We start from the raw sequence: 18,513 nt of genomic DNA, 5'->3' as shown, positions 1-18,513 counted from the left end.
AATCTCCTTGATGCATTGCGCGTTAGCGGCCGCGAAGGGAGGGGGAGAGAGGAGGAGGGAGGGTGGAGAGGAGGAGGGAGCAGGCGGCCGGCGGCGCGGGGGGAGGGGGCCCGGTCCGGGAGTGCGGGAGGCTGTGGTAGAGGGAGGTGGCGGCAGCGGCTAGCGGACTCGAGTCACAACCGAGCCGAAACAGACACCTCTGTGGAGCGAGGCAGTAGGAGCACCGAGCACCGGAGGCGGCACCGGAATCCCCGGCTCAGGGGAAGGGGGCGCCGAACCGGGAGGAGGGTAGGGGGCGATGCTGGAAGCCATGGCGGAGCCCAGTCCCGAAGGTGAGCTCTCGACCGGCACAGGGCGCTGAGCCGGCGTGGGGCGGGCGAGGAATCTATTGGCAAACTTGGAGGTCGAGCCCCGGAGCCCAGCAGGGGAGCGCGGGGAGGGGGTCGGGGGCCTGCCCCTGAAGGTGGGAGAGTGACGAGTTGAGAGACCTTGGAGGAAAGAGGAGTGCGAGACTGGGTCGGGGGTAGTTGGGAGATTAGACGCTGTGTGTGTGTAGAGGGGGTGGGGTGGGATGGGGGAGTGGGAGCTGGAAACCAGAGCTTCGAGGGTTAGGGGCCGAAAGGGCCTCCGGCAGGTTGGGGCCCTAGAACTGAGAGGTTAGGGGAATCTGGGAGCCGGAGAGTTGTTGAGGAGAGAGGATGTAGGAGAGGATTGAGTGAGGAGCTCGGTAGTTCGCCGAGGCGGGGTAGTTTGTGGCGGTGGTGCCGGAGCTCCCGGTAGTTGCCGCCGGAGGTAGCCCGGTGATTGTTGGAGGGGTGGGCAGATAGTTGTGGGGAGACAAGGGGGCCTGGGCATTGTCTGCGGTAGAGGGACTTATGCCGGTGGGTAGCTGTGGGGAGAGGGAGCCGGGGAGCGACGAGAGCGGGGTAGTTTGGGGGGCGGTGGGGCGGGGTGGGGGTTTAAGGCCGGCGAGTCGGAGGGGGGGTTTGGTCGGCGAGGGTTAGAGCCTGGGAGTTGCGGAGGGTGAGGAGGGCAACGGCGGCGGCAGCTGGGGTTACTGGGCAAGCAGAGTAGCTGGGGTGGGGGCTAGAGTTTAGGGGTCTGTAGTCTAGTGACTTGGTGGCGAGTCCGGGGGCGGAGGGGGGTCGGCGGCCGAAGAGAGCTCGGAACTGGGCCCGGGGGCCCGGCGGGGAGCCCGAGGAGCTTGAGACGGGGAGGGGCCAAAGCCCCGGATGGGGGCGGAGGGACGCCGAAATTGTGGGGAGCGCGGCATGGGGGGGGCAGGTGGGGCCGCGTCCGGGTGAGAGCTCTCTGGTCTGTCCCGGCCGCGAAGTGGCGTTGTATGTGTGAGCCCGTGTGTGTTTGGGGGTGGTGGGGGTGAGGGGCGCGCCGGGCCTCGTGCTCGAGTAGAAGGGGCCGGAGGGCGGGGAGCGGTTCGGCGTGGTCATCCTGGACCCTGGGGGCCGGCGGGCGGCGTGTGCAGGCGCGGAGGGCCCGGGGCGGTAAAGCGCGGCGGGGTGGGAACTCGGGGCACTAAGCGCGTGTGAAGGACAGGGGCAGGCGGCAGCCCGGGCTCGGTCCAGGGAGCGGTATGGCGGGGTGGGGCGCGGAGAGAGCCGAGGAGCTCGGAGTCTAGAGAAACCGTGAGTTGGGGGGGGGCGGGGCGCCAGGCCTCCGGTGGGGGGGAGGGGAGCGCTATAGCGAGGCCTGAGAGGGCGCCGCGCCCAGGCTCCGCCCCTCGCGGGGCGGAAGGGGGAGCAGGGGCGGGCCCAGCACCGCTGGGGGCTTGCTCGCCCGGCTGAAGGACCTGGGAGTGGAGGGGGTTCACTTGGGACCGCGAAGGTTGAGAGGTGGGGTTTCACACCGACTCTTTCCTAGTGCCTTGACTCAGCTTTTATTGCTTTTACAGATCCACCTCCGACCCTTAAACCAGAGACTCAGGTGAGGGTTTCCCATTCTTTTGCAGCCCAATATTATTGCAGCCCCCGCCCCACCCCCCGGCCTCTCTTCTCTCCCTCCTCCTTTTCCTGATTCCTCACTTGGGGGACTATGCCTTTGGAGATGCCCCTCTTAAACTCTTGTGTGATAGATATTTCCTTCTTTCAGCCACCAGAGAAACGTCGGAGAACAATTGAGGATTTCAACAAATTTTGCAGTTTTGTTTTGGCCTATGCAGGTTACATCCCCCCTAGCAAGGAGGTAGGGACAGTACAACTGACTGGAGGGTGGTGTCCTAGGGCTGTAGAGGAGCTGTTGAGCTTATGAGACTTTGTTACTTTACATACCAAGCCTCGAAATTACATGTGAAAGACTTAAGGAAATGGGAATTCTGGTGGGAGAACTAGTATCTGGGGTGGGAGTGGGATTAATAGATGGCTTGAGTGCAGTGAATGGTTTTGGGGTGTTCTTAATGGAAGGTCCTCTGGGATAAGTGTTAGGAAGCTGGAGATAGTAACATATGAAGCTGTATAGAAACAGCTGAAGAAATACTGCTCTGGTCTAGGGGATGCAGTGTTGTGAAGGCAGTGGGTGTTGGGGAGATGGTGAGAATTTGAGGGCAGAGGTAACATGGAAGTGTTCAAGAGGAGATGTTGAGGAGAACTGGGATGGTGATAAGTGTTCTGAATACAGTGAGATTTGGTGGTTTTGGAAGGATATTTTTGTCTGGTATGTAGAGGGGCTGAGATAAGGCTGGGCCCCCTCTGACCCTGGTTTTTTGTCCTTTAAGGAAAGTGACTGGCCAGCCTCCGGCTCCAGCTCTCCATTGCGAGGTGAGAGTGCGGCAGATAGCGATGGCTGGGACTCAGCCCCCTCAGATCTCAGAACCATCCAGACGTTTGTTAAGAAAGCAAAGTCATCCAAGAGAAGGGCGGCTCAAGCAGGTCCCACCCAGCCAGGACCCCCAAGGTCCACTTTCCCTCGTCTGCAGGCCCCTGACAGTGCCACTCTGCTGGAGAAGATGAAACTCAAGGACTCTCTCTTTGATCTAGATGGGCCCAAAATGGCATCTCCACTCTCCCCCACGTCCCTGACACATGCCTCCCGGCCCCCTGCTGCTCTCACCCCAGTGCCCCTTTCCCAGGGGGACCTCTCCCAGCCTCGAAAGAAGGACCGAAAGAACCGAAAGTTGGGGCCAGGAGGGGGGACAGGCTTTGGGGTACTACGGAGGCCCCGCCCAGCCCCTGGGGATGGGGAAAAGAGGTCTCGAATCAAGAAGAGCAAGAAGCGGAAGTTGAAAAAGGCAGAGCGGGGGGATAGACTCCCACCTCCTGGGCCTCCCCGGGCACCCCCCAGCGATACAGACTCTGAAGAGGAGGAGGAGGAAGAGGAGGAGGAGGAGGAGGAAGAGATGGCAGCGATGGTAGGAGGGGAAGCCCCAGCCCCTGTGCTACCAACACCTGAGGCTCCTAGACCCCCTGCCACAGTGCACCCTGAAGGAGCCCCTCCTGCTGACGGTGAAAGCAAGGAGGTGGGCAGCACTGAAACAAGCCAAGATGGAGATGCCAGCTCCAGTGAAGGCGAGATGCGGGTCATGGATGAGGATATCATGGTAGAATCAGGTGAGAAGTCTGGGGCTGCCCAGGGGCAGCTGGGTTGATGGGTCTTGGGGTAGTGTGGATCCAAGAACTCAGAACACCAAACATACCTTCTTTTTCCCAGGTGATGATTCATGGGACCTGATCACGTGTTACTGCCGAAAGCCCTTTGCAGGCCGGCCCATGATTGAGTGCAGCCTGTGTGGGACGTGGATCCACCTCTCCTGTGCTAAGATTAAGAAGACCAATGTCCCTGACTTCTTTTACTGCCAGAAATGCAAGGAACTGCGGCCAGAGGCCCGGCGATTAGGGGGGCCTCCGAAATCTGGAGAGCCCTGACACATGCCATCTCCAGGCTGGAACTTCAAATGGAAACGTGACTTGGGAACTGAGCCTCAGGGTCAACATGTCCCCTGAAGCTGGGATGTTGTCTCACTTTGAGGCAGAAATTCCCAAGGGAGACTGGTTTGGAAATGTGTGGTTTTCCTACCCTACCTTTGCTTCTCACATTGTGGACTTGAACTTGGACCCATTGCAGTTGTGGGTGGGAGGCTCTTTGGGTCCCTAGACACTTAAACTGTCCCTGCCACTGCTCAGTTTCTGGGCCAGGGTTAGAACTGGGATGGAGTGGGACAGTTGTCTATAAAACTCTAGTGTAAATATAGCACTCCCCTCCCTCATCCTTTCTTCTATCTCACTCCCCATTTATTCTACACCGGTTGTATTTTTAATTTAGGACTTCCCCTTTTGAGCGTGGCAGCTCAGAGGTGGAGTGCCAACCAGAGCTTGGCCGAGGGAGGAAGGAAAACAGAAAGGTGACGATTTCTCACCTCTTTTGTTTTTAATAATACTGGCCAGCTGTTTGTACAGACAGCCTGCGTGTTGTAAATAAAGCAGAGTGGGCTCTTCTGTGTTTATAGCCCTCACTGACTGTCGTGCTGGGGAGGGAGGCTTTGGAAAAGCTGGCTGGAGGTGGTGCTGAAACCCACCTCTCTACTAAAAATAACTTGATTGCGCCTTTCCCACCAACCCTATGACCTCAATTGGCTTTGCCCCGCCTCATCCCCAGTCAAGGACCACCACCCCCCAATTCCCACCCACACCTCCCACGCGCGCGCTCCAACGCATGAAAGTTGCTTGGAGTTTCCTGCCAGAGCAGATAAAGCGGACAGGCATTGCTTGCTTCCCCCCTGAGGGCAGAGCCCAGCCTGGTAGGGGTAGTCGGAGGACGCGGGTGGGGACACACACGGAGGCGGAGCCGCAGAAGGTTGGGGGACCGTTGCTGAAAGCAGTAATCATATGGTGGGGGTACTAGGCGGAGTCGAGAGGTCACGTGACCACGAGAGGATCACGTGGTGGAGGCGTTTCTAAGGGGGGTGGGTCAGTTCTGATCACGTGACGTGGGGAGAGGTGGGCGGGGCGCTGGAGGGCACTCGCGAAGGCGGTGGCGGCGGCGGCGGAGCCCGCGGCTTTGGGTAGCACTCCACAGCCTGCCCCCCTCTCTCCGCCGCCACCCCGCTGACCCCCGCCTTCCTCCCCTTCGCACCTCTCTGGCGCTGTGTTGGTCTTGGTGCTCGTGCGTCGGTTCGCGGGAGTGCGCAGGCGCGGCGGGGGCGAACAGCCCCTTTGGGTGGGCGGCGGAGCCAGGGAGCGCGCGGGCGAGACCATGGCGGGCAGCGGCGCGGGGGGCGGTGGTGTTGGGGAGACGAAGGTGATTTACCACCTGGATGAAGAAGAGACTCCCTACCTGGTGAAGATCCCCGTCCCTGCTGAGCGCATCACCCTCGGCGATTTCAAGAGCGTCTTGCAGCGGCCCGCGGGCGCCAAGTACTTTTTCAAGTCTATGGATCAGGATTTCGGGTGAGCGCGAGGCCTAGACCAGGATGGGTGGGGGCTGTGCTTTTGTGGAGTGGGTGATATTGAGGGGCACCGGGCTACTTTGGAACATACTGGGATTTTCTGGGCACTAGTGGAGCGGATTTTACTGTGCTGGTGTAGATTGGTTATCTCAGGACGGACAACGTTATGCTTGGATAGATTGAGGCGCACGGAGCTGTAGGAGGACAGACTGGGCAGTGCTAAACCAGATTAGAGAAGATTAGGCTATATTGGAGTAGACTGGGGCACAGTGGTTTATTTTCGGGTGTTCTGGACAGCGATGAGGTAGGTTGATGTATCCTCTGGTAACTACATTGTGAGCAGTCCTGTGCCACACAGGTTGTGTAGGGATATTGGGAAACCTGCTGATGTCAACTGGGCTATACTGGGCCAATTTGGGATGTTCTGTCTGATACTGAGGCAGACAGGATTGTTTGGGGGATATTCTAGTCTGTACTAAGGCAGTGTGCTGTATTGGGCTGCCATTATGGTCTGCACTGGGTTCTGCTGATTGATCTTCCTTTCTTTGGGGGCCTAGTTTTTTTGGGGATACTCAATATAGGGGTACACAGGGCTGACCACGTCTGTGTTAGTACAGACAGCTGTATTGGGATATTCTAGTCTATATTGGTGTAGACAGCTGCGTGTGGGGACATTCTAGCCTATACTAGAATAGTTTGGGGCTATCCTGGATAATTTGGGATAGTCTGGAACCTTAAATAATTCAGGGTAGGCCTTTTTGTGTTTTATACCTTTAGGACTGTACGCTTTGTCCTCAATCTCAGCTCTTGAAGGGAGGCTGGCTTAGGCTGGGTTAGCCTGGATTCTAGGAAAGCTGAGCAGACTGGACTTTACCAAGAAAGACTTGGACGTTGGGATGGTGGTACTGTTTTGGGAGTTACCTTGTATTGAAATTCAAGGTTCTTCTGTTTGTCGGCACTATGTAACCTGGGGCATTTAACTTTGTTCATTGATTTCATCTGTGAAACAGTTAACCAGAGTAAAATGCTTTAGCACAAGTGCGTAGTATGTATGTTCTTGGTGAATGGTCTTTGTCTTTATTAGCTTGCAGTCTACTTCTTCAACTACAATGATACAGAATAAAATCACTTGACAGGCTGGACTATGTTGAGATTGGATTATGTTGTGAAGAATACAACTGTTATGCTGAGACAGATTGGTAGTGACTGGGCTGTGTCTTCACGTTAATGATAGATGGGATTGAGTTCACATATATCCAGGGTAGTGTTCTTGCCTGGAGAATCCCAGGGACGGGGGAGCCTGGTGGGCTTCCGTCTATGGGGTCACACAGAGTCGGACACGACTGAAGTGACTTAGCAGCAGCAGCAGAATCCTGTTAGGCTAAAGTGATAATTAGACAGGAGGTCCTAATTTGGGGGGTGAATGTGTTTGAGAGTGTTCAGGGCAGAATGTCTCCTAGTCGGTATGTTTATTAGTTTAGCCAACAGATATTTGTTAGCACTTGGGCAGCATTAGGTACTTTGCTGTGTGGTCAGGGACTTGGTGTTGAACAAAATTGGCACTGATGATTTCGTGTGGTGGTTGAAAAGAAGGAGCAAGTTCGGTCCATTGAAGGAACCCATGGGTGAGATCGCCATCAGGGCTGGGCTTTGGGGTCTGTCAGGAGGAGCAAATTGCTTAATGCAGAGTTTGTGCCAGGTAATGCACAGAGGAACAGGGATCTGGGCATCACCACTCCTTAGAAGCGCAGTCTACTAAGTACTATTCTTTGATCTAATGGGTGTTTTTACTAGATGACAGTACATTTGAACATCCAACTGAAAGTGAGTTAGAGAAGACTAAGGAAAGCTTAAGATTAGAGACATAGACGAGGACCACAAAGCCTTTGTGGGGCAGTTGTGTGTGGAGTGGGGTGGAAGTTGGAGGCAGGCTGCCTGTGAGGCTTCTAAGGTTAGATATTTGGGGCAGCTAGGGCAGCCTTAGGGGAATGCCTTTGAAACTGGGCTGAGAGGTTTGAATCAGACTCTTGGAAAGCTCTGGAACAATGCTGAGCCCAAGGTTGAACTGGGGAGAGAAGGAGAAATAAGGAAAGGGAATTCAGTTTGGTGATTTCTTGGGTGTAAGAGTGAAGTGCCTCAATGTCAGAGAAGAGGATTTGCCATGGTGGGAGGAAATCAACATCCTTGAGCTGGATGAAAATTGGGAGAAACTTCGAATGCAGGTGGGAGTGGGGAGAGCTGCTGCAGTTTCATTAACCTTTATCTTATCTCTTGGCAGGGTGGTGAAGGAAGAGATTTCAGATGACAATGCCCGCCTTCCCTGCTTCAATGGAAGGGTAGTATCCTGGGTAAGCAGCCTGGCTTTGAGGACCAGTCCCCCTGGCACTACCCAGCTCCTCCAAGCCTCAGCCTGTGCCCACCACATCTCAGCTGCTGGAATCTCTGACTGTTTGCTTCCTTACCTGTTTGTTTCTTTGTGTTTGGCTGTGCACCATGTGGCTCTCCCAGCTTGGGATTGAACCCGGCCTTGAGAGTGAAAGCACCAAGTCCTAACCACTGGACAGTTGGGAAGTTTCCATCCTTCTTAGATGTTAGGAGAGCCAGCCCGTTGGAGCCTCTCAACCTTCTCTTTCTGGAGCCTCTAACACTTGCTGCTGCTTTTTTTCTGTGTGCTTTTCTCCAGGTTCTCTCAGGCCCCATTGCCTTTTCTAGTTCTTTCTCTTACTCCCACCTCACAGGCCTTCACTTCCCTATTGAGCTGTGTTGGTTTTTTTTTTATATCACTTATGCCCTTCTAGCTAGTGTCATCAGATAACCCCCAACCTGAGATGGCGCCCCCAGCCCACGAGCCTCGGACAGACCTGGCGCCTCCACCCCCACCTCTGCCGCCTCTGCCACCAGAGAGGACCAGTGGCATTGGGGACTCCAGGCCTCCATCTTTCCAGTGAGTCCTTGGGATTCTTGCATCCAGGGGAGGGAGATGAGGGAATCCAAGCCCCATGGGAGGGGAAGCCGAGGGTTTGGGGCCCTGTCCCACTGATGCGGGTCGGGAACCCTCTCTGCCCGTCTAGCCCTAACGTGTCCAGCAGCCGGGAAAACCTGGAGCCCGAGACAGAAACAGAGTCAGTGGTGTCTCTGAGGCGGGAGCGGCCTCGCAGGCGAGACAGCAGTGAGCATGGCGGTGAGGGGGACCGGGCCTGGGAGCCGGCTAGAGCGGGAGCTGGGGAGGGGTTAGCTCCCACCAAACATAAGCATCTGGGCCAGATGCAGTGAGGAGCCTGATTCCTGAGGTGCTTCTTCTTCCTCAGCGGGGGGCCACAGGCCCAGCGGCCCCTCCAGGCTGGAGCGCCACCTGGCGGGGTACGAGAGCTCCTCCACCCTCATGACCAGTGAGCTGGAGAGCACCAGCCTGGGGGACTCGGACGAGGACGACACCATGAGCAGGTGAGGCTCCTCGGACCTCCCCAGGGAACTATCCCCCTTCCCGTCCTTTGCTTTGGCCCCACGACCGCTGCCCGACCTCCCAGCAGGTTCAGCAGCTCCACAGAGCAGAGCAGTGCCTCCCGCCTCCTCAAGCGCCACCGGCGGCGGAGGAAACAGCGGCCACCCCGCCTGGAGAGGGTGAGGGACTTCTTGTGGGTCAGCTGGACCTCCCTTGGGGAAGTTGAGGGTTCAGGCCTTGGCCTAGACGGTCTGAGGCCCAGAAATCCCAGGGTGTTAGAGGCAGTCCTGCTTCTTCCCCTTTGCCCACCGCAGGCCTCGTCCTTCAGCAGCGTCACTGATTCCACCATGTCTCTCAACATCATCACAGTCACGCTCAACATGGGTATGGAGGGGCTGAGAGGAGCTGGTCTCCAGGGTCCCTGGGGGGCATGCAGCTGGCGCTTCCCCTCATCACTTGACTTCCCTCCACAGAAAAATACAACTTCCTGGGCATCTCTATCGTGGGCCAGAGCAATGAGAGGGGAGACGGTGGCATCTACATTGGCTCCATCATGAAAGGTGGGGCTGTGGCAGCCGATGGGCGCATCGAACCCGGGGACATGCTTTTGCAGGTGAGCTGGAGCAGGGCCACGCACTGACTTGGCCAGCACTCTCAGCCCCTCCCTCTCGCCTTTGACCCACTGTCCCTCCTGCCAGGTGAACGACATGAACTTTGAGAACATGAGCAACGATGATGCAGTGCGGGTGCTGAGGGACATCGTGCACAAGCCAGGGTGAGCCTGTGAGCTGGTCCAAGTCCTCAGTCCTCTTTCTTTGCCTTTTCACTTTTTTTTTTTTTGGTTTTGTCATAACACAAAGGGGGGAAACATAACATAGAACTGGTCGAAAAGTTTATAAAACAAAAATGCATAGTATGTTGAGTCTGGGGTGAATGGGTGGCCGTATCCCCACCACTTATGTCATGACCTAGAAGTTTGCTGACCCACAAAGGGTCCCCTCATTGTCCCTTTCTGCTCCCTCCCATCTCATTCTCCTAGAGGTAACCAGTCTCTTGATTCTTTGGTCATCACCACAATAGTTTGCTTGGCCCTCATTTGACTGGCCATGCACCTGTCTTTGAACAACAGACTTTAGTTTTACCTGTTTCTGTTCTTTCTCTGAGTGGGATCGTGCAGTGTGTTCTCTCTTAGGTTACTCAGCAGTATTTTTTTAAGAGTGACCTGTGTTCGTCACCCTTATTGTGGAGCCTTTCACTGTCACTTTCTCAGGCCCAGTCATGTCTGTGGTCTCTCCTCTTTCCCTCTTTCTGTCCTTCACCCATTCTCATTCCAGGCCTCCCCTCTCCTCAGGCCTCTGCCCTTACCCCCACTTGACTGACCTTCTCTTCCCCACAGCCCCATTGTGCTGACGGTGGCCAAGTGCTGGGATCCCTCTCCCCAGGCCTACTTCACTCTCCCCCGAAGTGAGTGATGCTCAGGGGTCCTACAGTTAGGAGGATAGGGCAGGAATGGGTACTCTTGGCCTCCACGCTACAGGGAGTGGAGTGATAGCGGGGCACAGCAGAGCTGGAACAGGAGTCTGAGTCGGGGAGGGACGGGGGTGACTCTCTGTGGTTGAGAGGTGACCATCCTGGTGGCCTTTGCTGTTGCAGATGAGCCCATCCAGCCGATCGACCCTGCTGCCTGGGTCTCACACTCTGCTGCACTGACTGGCACCTTCCCACCTTATCCAGGCTCCTCGTCCATGAGTACCATCACCTCTGGGTCCTCTCTTCCTGATGGTGAGCCCCCCGGCCCATCTCATCCTCTAGCTGTCTGCAAGGCCACCTGGTGTGTGGTGTGACTCCACTGTTCCATGGACCTTGGTCCTAACTCTGACTCCCTGATTGTCCTCCATCAGGCTGTGAGGGCCGGGGCCTCTCCATCCACACAGACATGGCGTCTGTGACCAAGGCCATGGCTGCTCCAGAATCAGGACTGGAAGTTCGGGACCGCATGTGGCTCAAGATCACCATCCCTAACGCCTTCCTGGGTGTGGCTGGGCTCTGGGCAGGTGGTAGGGGAGGAAGAGAAGGAGACCAAAACTGGGAAGAGGGGTGGAAGTTAGAAGAACTTGAGGTCTTTCTCTCTCTTGCACAATCCAGGCTCGGACGTGGTGGACTGGCTGTACCATCACGTGGAGGGCTTTCCCGAGCGGCGGGAGGCCCGGAAGTATGCCAGTGGGCTGCTCAAGGCGGGCCTTATCCGGCACACTGTGAACAAGATCACCTTCTCTGAGCAGTGCTATTACGTCTTTGGAGACCTCAGTGGTGGCTGTGAGAGTTGTGAGTGCCCCTATCCTGGCCCACGTAGAGCGGCCCTGGTGGCCTTGTCCTGTGTCTCCAGCCCCAGGCCTAGCCCAGAAACCAGCCGGGGCTGCTGTGGACACTGAGCAGCACGCGTCCTTCAGTAGTCCTTGCACTGGCTGAAGACGGGCCTGGGGGTTGTAGCACATCCACCCCTGTTGTGCTGGATGAGCTGTGCGCAGGTTCAGGGTTGTGTCTGCTGGGGAGGGGAGACATGGGACTAAGGGTGGCTCTGGCCGCGTTCCTGCCCTGACAGCTGTGGCAGGTGGGACATTCCCTATCAGAGGCCTTCCTGTTAACCCCCGCCACGGATGGTTGTGGGGAAACCATTCCCAGTTCCTCATTTGATGTCTTGGCATCCTGGCTTCTCAACGCAGTGATCCTAGATCTCTTCTCTGCCTTCCAGACTTAGTCAACCTGTCTCTTAATGACAATGATGGCTCCAGTGGCGCTTCAGACCAGGACACTTTGGCTCCTCTGCCTGGGGCCACCCCCTGGCCTCTGCTGCCCACTTTCTCATACCAGTACCCAGCCCCACACCCATACAGTCCTCAGCCCCCACCCTACCATGAGCTCTCGTCCTACACCTATGGCGGAGGCAGTGCCAGCAGCCAGCACAGCGAGGGTAAGTTGCCGACAGATCCCCACATAGCTGGGTCTGGATGTGGGGGCCAAGGCGAAGCCAGGGAGCAGAGGCTGGAGCAGGGACTGGGGAGGCTGAAGGACCTGGGCTGTGGCTCAGTCGCTCCTGTCCCCTCTCCCCCCACAGGGAGCCGGAGCAGTGGGTCAACGCGAAGCGATGGGGGGGCGGGACGCACGGGGAGGCCTGAGGATCGGGCCCCTGAGTCCAAGTCTGGCAGTGGCAGTGAGTCTGAGCCTTCCAGCCGGGGTGGCAGCCTTCGGCGGGGTGGGGAACCTGGTGGGACTGGTGATGGGGGCCCTCCCCCATCCAGGGGCTCATCAGGGGGTGCTCCCAATCTCCGAGCCCACCCGGGGCTGCATCCCTATGGCCCACCTCCTGGTATGGCTCTCCCTTATAACCCCATGATGGTGGTCATGATGCCACCGCCCCCACCCCCTGTCCCTCCAGCAGTGCAGCCTCCAGGGGCCCCTCCAGTCCGAGACCTGGGCTCTGTGCCCCCAGAGTTGACCGCCAGCCGCCAAAGCTTCCACATGGCCATGGGCAACCCCAGTGAGTTCTTTGTGGATGTCATGTAGAGCCCATGGTGGGGCCACATTGGATCGGCTGTCAGTGTTTGGTGCTCCTGTCTTGTGATTGGATGTCTTGTCAGTCATGTGCTCATCACTACTCTGGTGCTTGGACTCAGCCTATCCTGTGGGCTGCTGTCTGCTGTGAGGTTGTTGCCACTGTGACTTTCCAGCAGTGCCTGGTTCCTCCCCTTTTCTTTGGGGTTCAACAAGGGACCTTTGATTATTTTTAGCTTTATTGTTTTTTATAAGCCTTTTGGGGGGTTAAAATAGATTTTCTTACATTTTGGGGACTATTTTTTTAGTAGATAGTTTTTCTTTTATATGAAGAATCCTTGTCTCCTGGGCCCCTCCTTCTAACCCTTAGATGTGACCTCCTTATCCATTCGCCCAGTCAGCTCTGTCCTGAGCAGGGTGGGAGGGTGGTCATTGGTACCCTGGGACGTGGAAGGGGGTTGGTTCCCCTAGACAGCCGTCAAAGGAATCTGGGGTAGTTGGTTTTGGGGGCCATGTAGCTGCTTTTGTTACTCTATTTATTTTAGTCACTTGTATAAAACACTAAATAAAGCAATAGGGGCAAACTCCCCACGCCTCTGGCTCCTTTCTTTGGGAGGGAGGCAGGCAGCAAGGGAAAGGACAGATACAGTCGCAGAGTGTGACTTGTTAGAAACTTTATCTGTGAGGCAGTAAGTGCTCCCTCTGAGAGCAGGCACAGTCATGGGCCGGGGCCCCCTTCAAGGTAGAACCAGGATGGGCAGGAAAGGGGTCTGGGCTTTGGCTTGAGAAAAGGCACATTTTGGGCTAGGCTGTAATTGAGAGTACTCAGAAACCAAGGGGATTGCTGGTGACCACGCCACCACGCTCCACCAGGGCCTTGGAGATGCTTTTGAAGTTACGGAAGAGCTCCTGCTGCTGGGGGTCAGACTGCAGGGCAGTCATGTTCTCCCGGATCCGAGCTGCAGCCTGGGGAGGGAGGGGGAGGGAGGGGGTTGAGACCTGTTCAGCGACCCCCTCCAGCCCCCTGTACTCAGTAACTCTGGATCTCACCTCGATACACCAGCTGTCACAGAGCATTTTCTCATGCTGGGCTGTGGGGTAGCCTTCACTCAGGGATCTTGAAGCCCTAGTGGGAAGCAGGAGAAAAACACATTTGGGCTGTGACCCTGGCCCAGGGACCCCCCCACCCACCACTGCGACTCAGGTCTCCCCCACTGCCTCCTCACCTGGACAGAACCACCACCATGGCGTAGAGGTCAATGGCACTGTCTGCCAGACGCTGCAGCAGAAACTGTTCATCTGCCAGGTAGATGGGTTTGCAGGGGGGTGGTGAGAGGGTCAGGGGGAGGGAGACGGAAAGTGGGGGTGGGAACAAGGTCGAGCTCACTCACTAATGATATCCTTCTTGTGTTTTATCAGCTTGGCCTCCACCACGGTGGCAAACTGCTCCAGAGCCTGCACTGCCTGAGGAGATGGGATGGTGCCCGGGGTGAGATGAGGCCTGGCCCCTCAGCTTCTGATACAGGCTGCCCCTCCACCTTGACTGCTTACGTACCAGCTCACCACTCCGACTCAGTTCCTGGTGGATGATGCCGCTGAGACTCAGGCCACTGCCCAGCCCTGCCCGCCTTAAGAGGAAGCCAGAGGGTGACTGGTTAGTTGCCATGCACTGTCCCGCCCCACCACGCCCTGGTCTCTAAGCTTACCGCCTCAGCTGTTTGCCTGCCTCTCCTAGCAGGAGGCTGGCATTCCCAAAAGGGTTCTTTAGAGCATTGCCAAGCCCAGAGAGTTCCTTCCCTTTGTCCTGTGGGGGAGGAGGGCCCCATAGTCAGAACTCACTGTCCTCCCCACCAACTCCCCCTGATTCTCCTCCCTCTTACCATGCAGCCCTGCAGAGCCACAAACAGCCGGAGAATGTCATTTGTCCCCTCAAAGATCCGGAAGATGCGAAGATCTCGGAGCACACGCTCTACCCCAGGCTCCTACCGCAGGGGAAGACAGATTACATGTCCCCGCTGCGATGCACCTGCCTCCTCCTGGCCCTGCAGCCACCCCAGCAGAGAAATGTCTGTACCTTCATGAAGCCCATGCCCCCCATGATTTGGATGCACTCATCTGTCACTTTCCAGGCTGCCTCCTAGAAACAGAAACACCCAAGATTGCTTTTGGAGCCAAGCTCCCAACCTGGCTCTCCCTCCCCACAGGCCTGGGACCTCACCGAGCCAAAGATTTTGCTGATGGCGGCCTCTATCTGGAAGTCCGTGGATCCCTGGTCCATGTTGGCACTCACCATGTACGCCATGGACTGAGGTTGGGACATAGGAAGGGAAATGGAAAAAGGCTGCATCAGACTTGACCTGGTCACCCAGATCTTAGAAGCCCAGGTCTGCCTTGGCCTTTGGCCCTTCCCTTCACCTTCCAACGCCATGGATTAGGCACGTCTGAGTATTTGGTCCCCTGGTCAGTTCATCAGGGGCTTGCAGGCATTTGACTTTTTGGAAGCGGGGAGGAGGTGAAGGTGGGGTGGGATAGACTACACTTCAGGGACCTCTGGAAGCACCTCGGTGGAACAGCATGGCTCTCCCCGTCCTGCAGAAGCTGAACTGGCTATGCCTCCCCGCATCCCCTAGGGCATTGGTGTAAAGCTGGAGACCCACTGCCCCAGGTGCTGCTGGGGGTTGTAGTCTGACCCATCTGGGAAGAAGGGCTCTGGGGACAGGGGGCAGCCCTCACCTCAGTCACATACTGCAGCATAGCCATCCGGGCCAGCTTCTCCTGGATCAGCCCAAAGTTGTGAATTTTCTCCCCAAACTGGGTACGATTAGCAGCATGATCCACCTGGAAGAGGACACGTGTCCCACTATGGTTCTCTAGTCTTCTCTTTCTGGGAGAGGGGCTGGGCTGCACTGGGAGGGATGGACTTTGGCCACAGTCAAGAGTCAGTCCAGGATGGATGGAGACCTAAGTGATTGCTGGTGGGGAAGGGTCTCTTGTGGAGGGAGGGCCTGCAGGGGACAGGGTCACATGGAAAGGGAGACAGTATGACTTATGCTTAGATTCAGGCTGGCCTGGGACAGGCTGGGTACTCACCGCCTTAGCAATGATGCTTTTCATGGTGCCTGCCAGGGCTGCAGCCATGCCAAACCTTCCATTGTTGAGAATATGCATGGCGACCTTGAAGCCGCCCCCCACCTCCCCCAGTACGTTTTCTGCTGGCACCCGTACTCCGTCAAAGTACACCTCTGCTGTGTTTGAGGCTTTGATGCCCATCTTCTTCTCAGGGGGCCCACTGTGACAGGATGGAGAAATTGCCATTGGGGTGGGGGAATTAGTCCCTCATTTCTAAGCCAGCCCGAAAGAGGTGCAGGCAGCATTTCCCAGCATACCCAGAGGTCTGAGGAGGCCTGGCTTTATCCTGCTGCTGTGCTCTGGGCGCAATGGTTGGTGGAGCCAAACGAGATCAGTTTCCTACATACTAGGCCCAGAGGGAACATACTGTCCAGATGCTCTGGATTTGCACACATCCCCAGGGTGACCCATGGCAGCCATCTGCCCTAGAACTCAGTACCACCGGCTCCCTGGCTCCCCCTCTTCCACCCCAGCCCACTCACTGGGTGACGCCACCAAAGTTCCTTTCCACCACAAAAGCTGTGATCTTCTCCTTCACAGCGCCCGTGGCTGAGTCTGTAACTGGTGTCTTGGCAAAGACTGTGAAGATGTCTGCCAGGCCCCCGTTACTGTGGAAAAACGAGAGGCGGTTAGGGCACGGAGGATGGAGCAGTGGGGCCTGGATTGGGCAGAGGGTGTTGAGAGAAATGGAAGAGTACCTGATCCAGATCTTGCTTCCGTTGAGGGTATAGTATTTTCCACAGGGGCTGGGCACAGCTGAGGATCGGATGGACGCTGCATCTGATCCACTGGAGGGCTCCGTTAGACAGAAAGCAGCTATAGTCTCCCCTGTTGGAGAGAGCGCTCCTTTACCCTGGGTTCTGATGGGCACGGGAGGCACTTTGGTGCCACCACCCACCCCTGGAGCACAACCATCCCTCTTTAAGGCCTCTGGCGATATTCAGTGACTTCTGAATGTCTTTCCCAGAATCTCCCTGACCCCCCCACCCTAGCCAACACACCCAGCTATGCAGTGATCTAAGTACGGCTGGCCTAATCGGCCAAGCCCCAATCTCTGGCTCTCCTAGGGCTGCCTCACCAGATGCCAGTTTGGGGAGGTATTTTTCTTTCTGGGCCTTTGTGCCGAAGAGCAGGATGCCTTTGAAACCGATGCTCTGATGGGCCCCCAGGACGATGCCCACGCCAAGGTCATACATGCCCACGATCTCCACCAATCGGGCGTACTGGAGGGGAAACAGGCATTGGCTGTAATTGGCTAAATGGGGACCCGCCCTTAACAGGGAAGCATGGGCAGCAGGAAAGAGCCCAACTTGGGTGTCCCTGCAAAGTGAATAGAGCAAGTAGGCCAATGGCAGAGGACACTGGCAGGTCTGTTTTAGGTCTTGATGGGAGGCAAGTACCCTACCATATCCTCAGGCAATCCCCACATTCGAGATCTGTTAGGACTTGGGAACCTAGTTTCATATTAAGAGACATCCCACAGGCCCCCAGAGCAGCTCATGGCAGAGACCTCTGCCCCAGGGGCAAGAAAGTAGAAGACTGGGACGCAGGAGGTGACTGTGGGGACTCCCTCACCTGGGTGTTGCAGAGGCCCACGCCACCCAGTTCATTGGGTACTTGCAGGCCAAAGGCCCCCAACTCCTTGAGACCTTGCATGGTGGTCTCCTCCACTCTTTCCAGCATGTCATTCTTGGCAGCATCGTTCACTTCCTGGGGAAGGCACAGGATCTCACCTCCAGGCTCCTTTTATTAAGGCTCCTTAACCTCTCTCCATCGGGAACCACACCCTCTATTCCTCAGGCTGGCATTGCTCACCTCAAAGAATCGGGTCACGGGCCCCACCAGCTCTTTGAGAAACTGTGTCTGGTCCTCGTTGAGCACTGCGGTGGTTGGAGTGGCGAGAAGGCCGGCAGGTCAGGCCAGGCGGTCAGGGGAAGCTGCCCGCCCCCGCCCGGCTCTGCCTACTCATTTACTTACCAGACGGGTATGGAAACACCTGATCGGTGGTGAGCTGGCCCTTGAACATCCCCACAGCAAAGGACTTAGATATCTGCGCAGGGAGAAGGGAGGGGGTATCAGGGAACAGTGTGGGGTGGGTCTGCCCCTGGTTTAGATCCTCCACAGCTTGGAGTCACGTACCGAGTTGGCCCGTTTTTCCCTGGTCGAAGCCTCAGAAGGCTGGGAATCAGACTGGTCCACAGCCGCCTGGGGAGAGGGATGGTAAAGGAGGCCGGAGAAAGGGATTCCAAAGTGCCAAAAACAGAAAAGCGGAAGAGGGGAGGGCGCATCCGACACCTTTCCCCTAGTTTCATCCTCAGGGCACCCTGGTTTGCCCTTTCCCCTACTTTGGGCGCCAGGCGACTGGCAGGTGACTAGGAGGGACCAAGAGGGAGACCCCTGCCGGCGGCGGGGAGGTGGGAGCCGAAGCGGACTCCGGCTTTCATACCCCTTAAAGGTCGCCGTCACTTACCTGGGCGACCCCACTGGCATAGGGTCGCCGGGCAGGGCCGGGCCGGGGCTGCCCCAGGAGCGCACTGGGCCACGAGCTGTGGGGAATAGGTGTTCAGTCCTGGCTCAGTGCCCGGGCTTCCTGCCCCCCTCCCCTGTCACACACACACCTTCCGCCCCGCAGCCTCAGCAGCTGCCGCCCCACGCTCGGAGCCATTCTCGCTGCCCGCATCTCTGAACCGCTTCGGTCGCCGGTGCCCTAAAAGCTGACCTAGAGCTGTTGCGGGTCTGCCAAAGTATAGTTCCCCAGCCCTGACTCATCCTCCACAATGCACCGGGTCGCGGTGGGCGGGGCTTCCGGCCACCGAAGCATGCTGGGAGTTGTAGTTCCGGAGCGCCACAGCCCCTGCAATCTGGTTGACCTAGGGTCATCTCCAAACGGCTGTTGTCGTCCCCCAAACAGCTTCATCCAACTAGATGAACTAGTTTGTACGAACTAGAGTGTAGCCAGCAGAAGGGGTGATGAGATAGGCTGAGTCGGAAGAGG

At 57.0% G+C, this 18,513-nt stretch overlaps 3 protein-coding genes across 8 annotated transcripts; 2 read left to right on the top strand and 1 right to left on the bottom strand.

Annotated features, from left to right (window-relative positions):
• The first annotated feature begins 93 nt into the window (after positions 1 to 93).
• On the top strand, positions 94 to 4,445 carry PHF23 (PHD finger protein 23). 2 transcript variants are annotated; one of them, XM_055405241.2, is made up of 5 exons: positions 94 to 332; positions 1,910 to 1,941; positions 2,107 to 2,199; positions 2,729 to 3,560; positions 3,661 to 4,445. In XM_055405241.2, exons 1-5 carry the CDS (start codon positions 299 to 301, stop codon positions 3,873 to 3,875), a joined length of 1,206 nt encoding a protein of 401 aa, XP_055261216.1. In that variant the 5' UTR covers positions 94 to 298; the 3' UTR covers positions 3,876 to 4,445. The 2 variants fall into 2 exon arrangements, with proteins under 2 accessions (XP_055261216.1, XP_055261222.1); XM_055405247.2 differs by lacking the exon at positions 94 to 332 and adding an exon at positions 1,269 to 1,346.
• Positions 4,446 to 4,958: 513 nt separating this feature from the next.
• On the top strand, positions 4,959 to 12,899 carry DVL2 (dishevelled segment polarity protein 2). 5 transcript variants are annotated; one of them, XM_088828844.1, is made up of 16 exons: positions 4,959 to 5,396; positions 7,674 to 7,743; positions 8,194 to 8,339; positions 8,467 to 8,576; positions 8,704 to 8,839; positions 8,923 to 9,016; positions 9,152 to 9,221; positions 9,311 to 9,450; positions 9,536 to 9,612; positions 10,234 to 10,301; positions 10,491 to 10,619; positions 10,739 to 10,870; positions 10,983 to 11,162; positions 11,590 to 11,808; positions 11,953 to 12,048; positions 12,274 to 12,899. In XM_088828844.1, exons 1-16 carry the CDS (start codon positions 5,203 to 5,205, stop codon positions 12,399 to 12,401), a joined length of 1,989 nt encoding a protein of 662 aa, XP_088684970.1. In that variant the 5' UTR covers positions 4,959 to 5,202; the 3' UTR covers positions 12,402 to 12,899. The 5 variants fall into 5 exon arrangements, with proteins under 5 accessions (XP_088684970.1, XP_055261195.1, XP_055261188.1 ...); XM_055405220.2 differs by having other exon boundaries at positions 8,467 to 8,564; positions 8,926 to 9,016; positions 11,953 to 12,899; XM_055405213.2 differs by having other exon boundaries at positions 8,467 to 8,564; positions 11,953 to 12,899.
• Positions 12,900 to 13,046: 147 nt separating this feature from the next.
• On the bottom strand, positions 13,047 to 18,296 carry ACADVL (acyl-CoA dehydrogenase very long chain). The gene is made up of 20 exons (XM_055405229.2): positions 18,137 to 18,296; positions 17,989 to 18,064; positions 17,658 to 17,723; positions 17,496 to 17,568; positions 17,334 to 17,398; positions 17,094 to 17,228; positions 16,597 to 16,741; positions 16,217 to 16,346; positions 16,001 to 16,126; positions 15,480 to 15,678; positions 15,123 to 15,227; positions 14,608 to 14,694; positions 14,464 to 14,526; positions 14,270 to 14,371; positions 14,096 to 14,193; positions 13,945 to 14,017; positions 13,781 to 13,853; positions 13,616 to 13,688; positions 13,440 to 13,515; positions 13,047 to 13,355 (listed from the first exon to the last, which is right to left on the bottom strand). The coding sequence occupies exons 1-20, from the start codon at positions 18,196 to 18,198 to the stop codon at positions 13,215 to 13,217; spliced, it is 1,968 nt and encodes a 655-aa protein (XP_055261204.1). The 5' UTR covers positions 18,199 to 18,296; the 3' UTR covers positions 13,047 to 13,214.
• Between the last annotated feature and the right edge of the window lie 217 nt (positions 18,297 to 18,513).

Source organism: Moschus berezovskii, chromosome 20 (assembly GCF_049115385.1).
Source record: "Moschus berezovskii isolate FMDL1 chromosome 20, NW_MosBer_1.0, whole genome shotgun sequence".
Lineage (NCBI taxonomy): Eukaryota > Metazoa > Chordata > Mammalia > Artiodactyla > Moschidae > Moschus > Moschus berezovskii.
This window is presented reverse-complemented; position numbering and strand designations above follow the sequence as displayed.